This window comes from Polypterus senegalus, chromosome 1 (assembly GCF_016835505.1).
Source record: "Polypterus senegalus isolate Bchr_013 chromosome 1, ASM1683550v1, whole genome shotgun sequence".
Classification (NCBI taxonomy): Eukaryota; Metazoa; Chordata; class Cladistia; order Polypteriformes; family Polypteridae; genus Polypterus; species Polypterus senegalus.
In genome coordinates, this window is record NC_053154.1 from 125104789 (window position 1) to 125117692 (window position 12904).

The 12904-nt window shown below is 34.4% G+C and overlaps 1 protein-coding gene across 1 annotated transcript; it reads right to left on the reverse strand.

Annotated features, from left to right (window-relative positions):
* Positions 1–611: 611 nt before the first annotated feature.
* Positions 612–11662, reverse strand: LOC120531227 (extracellular calcium-sensing receptor-like). Its single transcript, XM_039756485.1, has 7 exons — positions 11626–11662; positions 7981–8146; positions 7230–7515; positions 5184–6005; positions 4653–4880; positions 2530–2653; positions 612–1528 (listed from the first exon to the last, which is right to left on the reverse strand). The coding sequence occupies exons 1-7, from the start codon at positions 11660–11662 to the stop codon at positions 612–614; spliced, it is 2580 nt and encodes an 859-aa protein (XP_039612419.1).
* Positions 11663–12904: the final 1242 nt, after the last annotated feature.

A 12904-nucleotide genomic window follows, 5' to 3' on the forward strand; every position in this document is an offset into this window, starting at 1 on the left:
CCTAATTAAAGACAAGGAGTAATGAAGGAAACATTGAAGTACTTCAATGTATTTGGCCTAAGCATACTGTACATTTGGTTGAGGTCAGCTCTCTATTTGAGTTTGGTTGATAGATTTCTTCACACAAAACAATATGCATAGTAGTTTACCTATAAGCAGCAAATTGAGACCTTCTAATCTCAACGTGATTAATTTTAAAATACCTGTTAGAAATTAAAATTATATTCTCAAATCAGTTTAATCCAACAGAGTGTTGTGGAAAGACTCAAGCCTATCCCTGCAGTGTCAGGCGCAAGGCAGGAACCAAACCTGGATAGGGCACCAGTGTATTACAAGGGTTGTTCACATATACACCCACTCTCATACTTAGCCAGTTTAGAGGTGCTAGGTAGCCTAAAGAACACATTTTAGAGGACTTGAGAGGAAAACTGGAGTAGCAGAAGGATAACCCATGTAACAAATGCAAAGTCCACATGGATAATACCTCGGCATGGAATTCACACAAAGGGACATCAATACTTTGTCTGTGTCCCTGTTCTGTCAGTGTCAGAAAAGAATTAAAGAAATAATGCAAACCTTCATATAAAAATAATACATTTTTCGACCATTTTTTAAAATCTTTTCTCAGATGCTCTTTTGCCTAACAAATGTTTTTTGGAATTATTTTCTGGTTTAATTAAAATAATATAGCACTTAGGAAAAAATAAACAAACCAAAAGACCAAAGCTGGATGACAAAATAGCAAATATTTCAGTTGCAACTGTGTACTTCCCTGGTGTGCTAACATAAGCAGGTATGAATGCTGTCCATACCACAAAGAAAATTAACATGCTGAATGTAATAAATTTTGCCTCATTAAAATTATCTGGTAATTTCCTTGCTAAAAATGCCAGAACAAAGCACAAGCTGGAAAGAAAACCAATATAGCCAAGGACTAAAATAAATGCAGTCAGAGATCCCACATGGCATTCCAATATAATTTTGGAACTTTGATAGTTCATTGTTTTGACAGGAGAAGGTGGAGAGACAACTAACCACACGGTACAAATCACTACTTGAATCATAGTACAGAGAAAGATAATAGCTCTCTGTTGTACTGCTCCAAACCATTTCATTATGTTTTTACCGGGAAGAGTAGCTTTAAATGCAATCAACACAACTATAGTTTTCCCAAGAATGCATGAAATACAAAGCACAAATGCAATTCCAAATATTGTATGACGTAGCATGCAAGACCACACTGTTGGCTGTCCAATGAATGCTACAGAGCAGAGAAAACACAATACTAGTGAGAATAAAATCAGAAAGCTCAACTCAGAATTATTCGCCCTAACAATCGGGGTGTTTCTATAATATGCAAACACAGAAATTATAGCAATAGTAAAACAGGATCCTAACAGTGAAATTGCTAATAAGGAGATGCCCATAGTGTCTGTAAATGAAAGGTATTCTATGTCTTTTGGGATGCACTGGTCTCTTTTCTTATTAGACCAATAATATGGAGAACATTTTATGCAGGTTACTGAATCTGAAAAAAGAGAAGATCATTATATTAAAATATATCCAAACTGAGAGATGCTCATCCTCCTGGTCATCTTACTCTGAATGAATGCATATCAATATAAATTACTTTTCTCTATCCATTGTGACTATTGTTATGCACGATTTTACAAGAACATTTAGAACATGGTAAAAAACAAAATTACAATACATCATTATAGGCTGCAAGATTTATTGAATTACTTGGTAGATATGAGACATAATATTTGTTAGTCAGATCTAGATAAGAGTCCTGTGTGTAAGTAAGTTCATGTTAAATTCACATAGGAGTTGGCTTATGTAGAATAGTATGTTAGTTTTACATAGCTATATTAATAATGTAAGATTCTTTATGATTCCCTATAAGCTAATATGTAAAAAAAAAAACCTCACATATACAGTAACTAATACAACAACAGAATATCAGTTAATCAGTAATGTTAGTTAGTTGGTTTGCAAATGCAAAGTTTCAGAGGAATGCAGTTCTGTCTTATTTAATAGATAGTAATGAATATTCCACCTTAGAGAAATATAGCTAAAATGTATAAGCTTTAAACAAAAACAGCATATGCAAAAAGATTTTTTTGTGTTTCATCTATTTTTATCTTCATTTTTGTGCAAAGTAAATCTTTTAGAATGAAGACACTTGTCTTTTGGTGTAAATGTCAATTTCAATCCCTAATCCTTTCCAGTCACTAAAGAATTTTCGAAACATTGAGAAAATACAGCTATATTAAGTATGACGTTTTCAGATCTCCAGTGGTAAATACATTGTGATATTAAAATGATATTAGAGGGTTGAAAAGATGATTATTAGTTGAAATCACTCATTCTTTGTGAAGTGGATATATTATTAACATCAAAGTGCAATTCCACTCTGTCCATTGTACATGGATTTTCTTTACACATTTAGATTTTATACAGTAAAAATGTGCTTGATTCTGTAAGTACAGTACAATATTATACATGTAACATTTTTAACAGTCTTACCTGTCTCATTGCTAATCTCCCCATCTGCACAAAGTATACAGTCAAAGCAACAAATAGGAAACCCTGGTCTGATACCTTTCCTTGTTCCTGGCAGGCAATTTTCACTACATACAGATTTTGGAATCTGTCAAAAAAGCAGAATACCAACTGTTTGACTTAGATGACTATCTATCTATGTAATCACACAAAACAGATATACTGACTTATATACATATATTCACACTTACACACAAACACATCCACTTACTAAATTCCCTTTTTTCATTTGCAGTCTGTAGTTAAAACATATTTTCACATTTTAAACCAGTTATTGTGATCTTGGGTTAACACACTCTCTTCATCAGTATTTCACTAAAGGTACCTAATAAAATTTATCATATGTTATAGAAAAGCCAAGCAAAATGACACCTTTTATTGGCTAACTAAAAAGATTACAATATGTAATATAGAAACTGGAGTTTTTGTATTTATCAATAGCACCTGATGACCCCGACTCTGTTGTTTCACTAACACAATGTCTTACTTATGTTTCTAAATGGATGAATAGTAATTTTCTCAAGCTAAATAAAGACAAAATAGAAATTTTAGTGATTGTCAATAATGGATATAATAAGGTTATTATAAATAAACTTGATGCATTACGATTAAAAGTCAAGACGGAGGTAAAGAACTTAGGGGTAACTGTTGACTGTAACCTGAATTTTAAATCGCATATTAATCAGATCACTTGGACAGCATTTTTTCACTTAAAAAACATAGCAAAAGTCAGACCTTTAATATAATTGAAAGAAGCTGAGAAATTAGTTCATGCTTTTGTTTTCAGTCGACTAGATTACTGTAACGCACTCCCCTCAGGACTACCCAAAAAATACATAAACCGTTTGTGACTAGTGCAGAATGCAGCTGCTAGGATCCTAACTAGGAAAAGAAAATCTGAGCACATTTCTCCAGTTTTGATGTCACTACACTGGTTGCCTGTGTCATTCAGTATTGACTTTAAAATACTGCTTATTGTTTACAAAGCCTTAAATAATCTCGCTCCATTTTATATATCAGAATGTCTGACACCTTATATTCCAAATCGTAACCTTAGATCATCAAATGAGTGTCTGCTCAGAATTCCAAGAGCTAAACTTAAAAGAAGTGGTGAGGCAGCCTTCTGCTGTTATGCACCTAAAATCTGGAATAGCCTGCCAATAGGAATTCACCAGACTAATACAGTGGAGCATTTTAAAACACTGCTAAAAACTCATTACTTTAACATGACCTTCTCATAACTTCATTTTAATTTAATCCTGATACTCTGTATATTTAATTTATTATCATAACTATTCACGGTGGCTCTAAAATCCGTATTAACCCATACTCTCTCTTCTGTTTCTTTTCCCGGTTTTCTGTGGTGGCGACCTGCGCCACCACCACCTAATCAAAGCACCATGATGTTCCCACATTGATGGATTAAAAGCCAGAAGTCTAAACGACCATCATCATCAAGTCCTTCCATGAGAACCCTAAATACAATGAGGACTATTTTCATTTATGTTAGGTAGTAAGCCCAGAGGGGGCTGGGCGGTCTCATGGTCTGGAACCCCTGCAGATTTTATTTTTTCTCTCCAGCCGTCTGGAGTTTTTTTTTAAATTTTCTGTCCTCTCTGCTCATCGGTCCTTACTCTAATTATATGTTAATTAATGTTGTCTTATTTTATTTCTTACTGTCTTTTTTTTCTCTTTTCTTCCTCATGTAAAGCACTTTGAGCTACATTATTTGTATGAAAATGTGCTATATAAATAAATGTTGTTGTTGTTGAGTTCCCTGTGCTCATATACACACTAGGACAAGAAACAACATTGGTAAATCTTTAAATGAGAAATCTTAAATGTAAAAAAAATATGTTATAATAATATTTACTAGTCCTGCAAAACACTCTCTACAACATCAAAATGCTTGGAGATTGAATTTTGAAATATAAAAGATTTCTACTTAATTAAGTGAACTATTTACATGAACACAATATAACATTTACACAGTTTCTGTTGTGTGTAAATTACTCCATTTTATCTTTTAAACCCAACTTTAAGAGACATTAAACTGAAAATTGTCATGCGGATAATAGAAAAGTTACTTGTCTTTGTTGTCCATTCCATATAATACTCTCTTCGTAGATTTCCAGTCTGGGGCTTAGATTAACAGTTCCATCAAACCTTCCTACCGTGACATAATGTACTGAGCCATCAGTTCCTTCCTGCCAGTTTATGAGGTCATAGGCTGGGACTGGATCACCATTATTGTCAAAACTGATTATTTCTCCATATTTATTAGTGAAGTGAATATTTTTTAAATAATACAACAGCTATATATAAATGAGTAAGAAAAAGAAAAAAATAAATGATAACTAAAATGTTAATTGTCTAAAAAGTTGTTAATACATGTTTTTTATTTAAATCAGTATTTTTATTGTATTATGATATCTTATCGTTTTCCAGTTTATGCAAGCTGGGCAAATCGTCATCCCATCACAGGGCAAACTACAATACACATACATTAACTTACGTACAGGAAGTATTCATCAGATCAGTCACATTAAATACACTTATATTGTACTTCACACCATAGATTTAAATAATAGAATATTTTAGAATAAAAATTTCTGTACCTGCCACGGCTTGATACTTGACATATTTGCACAAGTGTTATTCACAAATGGTCCTTTGCCATTTTCACAAGACAGCATATTGTGAAGCGCCTGAGCAATTGCATACACAGACTTATGCACATTATATGATACTCTCAGCTGTGTCACGTCAGAGTAAATATTGTGTATTGAAGTCAAATTTTCAAATCCACTGCATGGAGTCTTTTTTTTTGCCGTTTTATTATTAATGTCTTGGAAAGTGCAATCAAACATTTGTTCCCAGAAGGGAATAATGAACGGATTCTCATTTGCAGCAGATGGGTGAATCTTTAGCAAAAATTCCCTTAATCCTGGAATATCAGTCCTTCGAATTGCAAATCCTATAGAACCACCAAGAATTTTGAGGTATTCAGAAGTAGACAACAAGGCAGCTGTAATCCACGCTTCACTAGCTAGCCATTGAATTCCAGTCACATTCTGCTGCAAGACCTCCTGAAACAAGGCATGAGCATCTTGTTCCAGAGAAAACACAAGGATGACTTTTGCATTAGATGACTTAATCGTCTGCACAATTTGAACAATTTTATTAAGTGCATGATTCTTTGGAATTATTTCAGTAAAAGCAGAACACACTCCAAACTGCTTCAGTTTTTCATTAAATATCTGAATGCCAATTCGACCATAGTCATCATCACCTGCTATTGAACCAACCCAGTTCCACTCAAAGTGCTTCACAAGCTGAGCCAAGGCGCTGACTTGAAAGAAATCACTGGGTATAGTCCTCAGAAAGGCAGGGTACTCTTCTTTATTACTCAGACATGCACAACTAGAGAAATAACTGATCTGAAAAAGTAAAGCTACACAGCATTGGTGATCTGTCAAAAACAGAAATCTACAATGAAACATTTTCATAATAATAATTAATTATTTCTAATTGTTTATTGTCTTACACATAGTGCTGCAGTGAAAGACTTTTCCCCCAGGCAAACCTTTAATGGAATAAATAGCTTAAGCAAAGGGATGGATAGATGGAGGAATGAACAGACAAATATCAATGCATTAAGGTAACTGCTTCATCTGTGCATTTGATTTCTAAACATGCATTCTGCCTTAGGATTAAAGGAAATGAGACGATTGTGGCAGAACTGAGCGTAAAGCAACAACCACCTCTGGATCACACAAACATTTATCACAGGGCACACTCACACACATACACAAACTCATTAATAAGTACACAACTGTGGCATATTAGTAAATCGAAGAGAACATAAACATTCCCTGAGTGTTAAACTAAACACATGTCTCTGAGGAAGAGGGACGGCAATGTGTAAAGTGCTACACCCTCTTTGGTTCTGAGATTAGAAAGCAAGGCAAAGGTATTGTAATTATTGAGGTGTAATTCATTGCCTAGCCACTGCCAGCAGATGTTGTTCTCCTATCTGAGTAGGTCTTCTCCAGGTGCACAGTTTGTATACTCATCAAAAAGATGTATACAGCACTTGTTAGAATAGTTGACAATTTTAAGTTGATCCATTATATGTAAATTTGTGTGTATATGAAGGTGACTGTTATCTCACCTGAAAGTGGTTTCTGTCTTGTGGTGGATGCTAATATTACACTATAATGAATGATGCTAATAAGAAGTTGGATGGATATATATCTTGTCAAAACATCTGGAAATGTATCCTTTAGGTAGATTTTTTTCCTGATTATATGTGGACTGCTTTATTTAGTTAAATAGATATTTAATGTGTCTGTTTTCTCTAATGCTAGAGTATCTGTATGCAGAAAATCGTCACAGATATGCTTATTCAACTGTTGGTTATAACTGGAAGTGGTGAAAAGTTATCAGTCTATTGTGCAACAAATTAAATGCCTTGTATCAATTGCTCTAGGACATATGAGTGCTGAAAATAGAAAGATGGACTATTCAATAAATTACACACACACACACATATATATTATATATGTGTGTGTGTGGAGAAGAGAGAGAGAGACAGAGACATTCATTCTACAGGACTTAACAGTGTATGGCAAGCACGACCGATTAAAAAGAATTTTATTTACCTGTGGGACTTTGAAAACTCCTAGAAGTCTGGCTACTGCAATCGACAAAGTGGATCCACCATCACCAATAATTACAGGTATACTGGGTGAGCAGTTGAGATCAGAGACTGTATCATTCCTTCCATTTATGAGTGTAACTGCAGCTTTTAAAGCATGAAAGTGGGTATTACATGAATCATAAATTTTATAACCTAACTGAATATCTGGAAGGAGCTGATTGTCTCTGTTTATTTCATCAATTGTGAAAATCATGGTTTGTAGCCAACGAAAAGTCCGGAAATTAAAGCTAGGAACATAATTACAAAGTAAAGCTGTAGTTGTAGAAAAATCATAAAGCAATGTAAAGTAATTGTACAAGTCTGAAAAAATAAAATAAAAACATTAATTCATGATAAAAATTAATCAAGGAAAGAAAAGTTATACAGGAAACAAATGTGGCATTAAATGATAAAACAGTAAATTCCACCCTAATCACATTTTAATCATTATTGATTAATTAAATAGTAATGTTTGAATAAAATTACTATTACAGAAAAGATTGCCAGCTTTATTCCATGTTATGCTCCTATAGTAAAGTTAGAAACCCATCTAATGCTCATAAAACCCGTAATTATTCTATGCTTTAGCTCACCTTTGTATATTTTAAAGATCAATTAAATAATCTCTTCAGTTCACACAAAGTATGAAGTTTATAGGACATTTCAAGAACAGTGCTCCTATTAACTTGGTGAACTGAGTGATTCTAACTTACCCGGCACACTGACTTGAATCATGTTTAGAAGAGAATGACAGGTCTGGGTCTAAAACCTTGTCATGGACTGGGAATAATCCACCAATCATAATGTCACCTTTTATTACAATATCAGGTAAATTAAAGTTACCCAAAATTTTGCAGGATGTAGCAGAGTTTAAAATAACTGCAGGAATGAAATGAAGTATAAAATATAAAATAAGAAACAAACTCATGTTTTAGGCTTTCAGTACTCTGTTATGGTCTTGGCAGTGTTATATGCTCATGTATTTATAGTTTTTACACCTTCCATCTGTTGTTCAGGGCGGGTGAATTGACTGATGAATTCCCTTGTGATTATCATGGAAAACAAATTTAATTTCACCCTTGAAATACGTTTTTTTTTTTAAATTTGACATATTGATTGGTCATGCAAGAAAATAAGTTTAGTTCATGAACCTTACATAATTAATAAGAAAATTACAATTAAAGCATGAGTAGTAACTGTTTTATCTCAATAAATATGTCTGACATTTGTGCTTTTAACATCATACCACTGTGCAGCAATGCAATAAATGAAAAATTACAATTCAAATGAAAAAAAAAACTTAAATAACATTTTTAACCCTCTAATTTATTTAGGAAATACACAACATACAATTAATTGAATAATACTGATGTAATCTTATTTAAAACAGTTGTTGTATTGATTTGCATAATAAGACAATGGAGAGACAAAGCCTATCATTTTAGTAATGGGTAAAATACTGATCTTTGGTGAGATACCAGTCCACTTCATGAGATACTGGAACACTGTAAAGACACCCCCCATAGAGCAAGCATTGCAATTGCCCCTTAATAGACTTAAATTTCAACTTCATAAGACAAAAGCTAAATAGAAGGCAACCTAGCAGTAGAATTAAATTAGAAAAGAACTGCTGAGCACATATGCAAATGTGGTGCACATTATTAGTCTATCTACATCTCATTTTGCTGAAACAACTATGTCCAAGGCAATAAAGCTAAAAAAATGCAGAAAATCACCCAGAATGGGGCCATACTGTGTAATATAATATATTTGAAGGCACATGATCTGACCAGTCCATTCACTATTAACAGTCAGAATGACTGAATTTTCTAATTTTGAATTTAAGAGGAAACTGGAATGCCTGGGCAATAGTTCAGTAAACAAACATGCATACTTCTCACAGACACTTGCAGGGACAGAACTTGAACTTGTGTCCCTGATCATAAAATGAAGCATCTCTAACTGTTGCACTCTCTTGCTGCACTTTAATTAGTTCATTTCATTCATTTTAAAATTATTCAGCTTGATTTAGTCAAAAATGAAACATTGAGAACAAGGCAGAAATGTGCAAACTGTACACACAAGACAGCACCTAGAGTGAAATGTAACCCTAACTCTGGAGCTGTGAGGCGGCAGGGATAATCACTGTGCCACCATTCCATCCCAGTATGATACTGAACTATTAAAGTATTTCAGTTCCTAGTCCTGCAGTCTCTGATATATTAACATTGACAATAATAGTTTAGCAGAGAAGATTCTGCAACTTAGTTACTGAAACATGAAAGAAAATTTACTGCATGTCTACCTCATATTGCTGTTAAGTTATGTATATTACAACTGGATATATAAGGTAATAAAGGATGAAATAAATAAAAAAACAGCATTAAAAATGAAAATTCATTATTTGCATATAATTTTCATTATGATGTAACTTGTCTACTTAATTTTAAGCAAGCATGACCATGAAATAACAACAACAACAATAACATTTATTTATATAGCACATTTTCATACAAAAAATGTAGCTCAAAGTGCTTTACAAAATGAAGAATAGAAAAATAAAAGACACAGTAAGAAAATAAAATAAGTCAACATTAATGAACATAGAATAAGTAAGGTCCGATGGCCAGGGTGGACAGAAATGTAAAATACAGTTATAAAAATGGATGACTGGACCTTCTTTTGCTAATTTTGTAAGTGCAAAGGAAAAATAAACTATTGAAGATATGATTTTAATTATTTAAATAAGTTTGGCATTTTTCATGTCAAAGTTATTTTTTCACAATCATGGCACGTTTATTTGCTTATTAAAATTTTTGCAAAGTATTTTCTATATATTTTTTTTAAACTCCCTTGCCAGTTCTAATCATTAAAAATAGAGTCATTAGTGGAAACTTGAAAAAAAAACTTAAAATGTACCAAACACAGTCTGTCCATTTATAAGGCAAGAATGATTTACAAGCATTGATCTTTGTCTTGAGAGTGCACAAATATTGTAAAGCAATACTGGAAAAAAAAATACATATATATACAGTAATCCCTCGCTATATCGCGCTTCGACTTTCGCGGTTTCACTCTATCGCGGATTTTAAATGTAAGCACATCTAAATATATATCACGGATTTTTCGCTGGTTCGCGGATTTCTGCGGACAGTGGGTCTTTTAATTTATGCTGCACGCTTCCTCAGTTTGTTTGCCCTGTTGATTTCATACAAGGGAAGCTATTGGCAGATGGCTTAGAAGCTACCCAATCAGAGCATGTATTACATATTAACTAAAACTCCTCAATGCTATAAGATATGCGTCCCGCGCGGAGCTTGATTGTTTGCTTGTCTCTGCCTCTCTCTCACCCTCTCTGACATTCTCTGCGCCTGACGGAGGGGCTGTGAGCAGAGGTGCTGTGTGCACAGAGGCTGTTTGCTTAAAAGATACTGACGCTCCTCTAAAAAATGCCGCTTTATTGCGGTGCTCGGCATATTTAAAAGCACAAAAGCACACGTATTGATTTTTGATTGTTGCTTTAATCTCGCTCTCTCTCTCTGACGTTCTCTGCGCCTGATGGAGGAGATGTGAGCAGAGGGGCTGTTTGCACAGAAGCTGTTTGCTTAGAAGATACTGACGCTCCTCTAAAAAATGCCGGCAAACTTAAAAGCACACGTATTGATTTTTTGATTGTTTGCTTTTCTTTGCGAGCGCTCTCTCTCTCTCTCTTCCTCTGAAATTCTTTGCTCCTGAAGAGAAGAAGACCTATTTGCATTCTTTTAATTGTGAGAAAGAACTGTCATCTCTGTCTTGTCATGGAGGACAGTTTAAACTTTTGACTAAAGGGTGTTATTTCATGTCTAGAGGGCTCTAATAATGTTAACAGTGTGGGAGAGTTTATAAGGGCTTAAAATATATAAAAATAACTACACAAACATATGGTTTCTACTTCGCGAATTTTCATCTATCGCGGGGGGTTCTGGAACGCAACCTCCGCGATCGAGGAGGGATTACTGTATATATATATATATATAATGGACAAGTGAATAAATACAGAGCGAGTTTCAAAAAGTGTTGGGGTGCCAGTAGGGTTGCCCCTTCCAATTGTAAACAAATATAAATCAAAATCGGCACTCACAGGTATAAAACAGAAATAATAATAGCACAGCCTGGCTTCCTAGAATTCTTGGCTCTTGACAGCGTTCAATCATGGAAAGCTCCTTCCTTTATCAGATCTGGGTCCAAAGGAAACGCTGATGTCAGACGGTGTTAAGAGTTATACATCTCTCTGGTAGGGCACTGTTAATTTCCCTCAAGGGGTGTCTTTTCACTGCTACAGAGAAAAGAAAAAACAAACCTAACAGAATATTGTGTACCTGTGATGATCTGGAATGGTGTTCCTCTAATGTGCATTTATACATATATTTTTACGCCATTTTAAAAGAAATAAGGCTCTGTTCTTCACCTCATTGCCTGTCTCCCTCCATGGCAAACTTTTACTCTCCCCCCAAAAAGGCTGAGATTCATGGCTCATTAGTGCTGTAACTACTGTTTCAGCTGACAGTGATTTGAGCTCTTTAGGTACAGCTGGTGCCTAGTCATCACCCCCTCAACATAATTTGTTAAAAATTGATTTTGCATATGTAGATGTGATACATGTGTTTTACATGTTAAAAACTGATATACTAAAAACTGAACTGAATTTCCTGTCTTATCAAGTTCAACTGTTCAGCCTGTAAGTTTAGTGGTTTAATGAGGTGGAGTACTTTTAACCTTGTAGTATCAGACATCAGCCTTGGTGCAGTTTTGCTTTATCTATGGCGAGATGTTTTCTTACCTAAATATTAATATAGTGTCTCGATAACATTATTTTACTAGCCTAGCTAGCTGCCTGAAGTAATAGGCACAGCCATTGATAATTAATTCTTTAATTGTATGGCTATGTTTATTTTGTGTAATTATGTATGTATGTATGTATGTATGTATGTATGTATGTATGTATATATGCATGTATGTATTTATTTAGTTATCATACTGATCTTCTATTTTATGAAATAATACAGTCTTGTGTGGTGGGTCTTTTGTATGTCTTAGTCCTTGTTGCTAACAGGTGCCACCTTACACATGGTTGAAAGATAGAGTCTTTGCTTGGCTTTGGGCAAACCTTTTGTCATGATTTAGCCATTTTATATTCACTTGCACATACACTTATCCTCTCTCCCAATCACATTAATTTGGAATTGCCAATCTTCCTAATATGATATTTGGGATATGTGAGACAACCCTACATTCACTCACATGCAAATTTCATACAAAAACACTCAGGCACATAAGAGCTGAGGTGTGGCAGAAAAGTAATGAAGACTGGCAACACTGCAAGCGATCTGGCAACACTGCAAGCGATCTGGCAACGCTGCGCTGTTGTCCTTGATAGAGCATGTGTATCAGTACCCTCCCATAGCTCAGTGCGAGTTTCAACTCCTTCCATTAACTACGTGATTTTTGTGACTGCTATTAGCGAAGTTGTGTTTTTAGTTGTGCGTCACGCAAAATGGAACAGAGGAATTTGGAGCAACATTGTGCCATTAAACGGCAAGTGTGACGTTTGAAAAGTTAAAACAGGCCTATGGGGAACATTCTTTATCACCAGCTCAA

What these genes read in the sequence shown, in the direction of transcription:
- LOC120531227 (XM_039756485.1), bottom strand. Translation starts at nt 11,662, where the DNA reads ATGCACATTAGAGGAACACCATTCCAGATCATCACAG. An exon ending in ACCATTCCAGATCATCACAG is followed by an intron (nt 8,147 to 11,625) that starts GTACACAATATT and finishes TCATTCCTGCAG; the next exon opens with TTATTTTAAACTCTGCTACA. An exon ending in GGAATGGACAACAAAGACAA is followed by an intron (nt 2,654 to 4,652) that starts GTAACTTTTCTA and finishes CTTTTTTGACAG; the next exon opens with ATTCCAAAATCTGTATGTAG.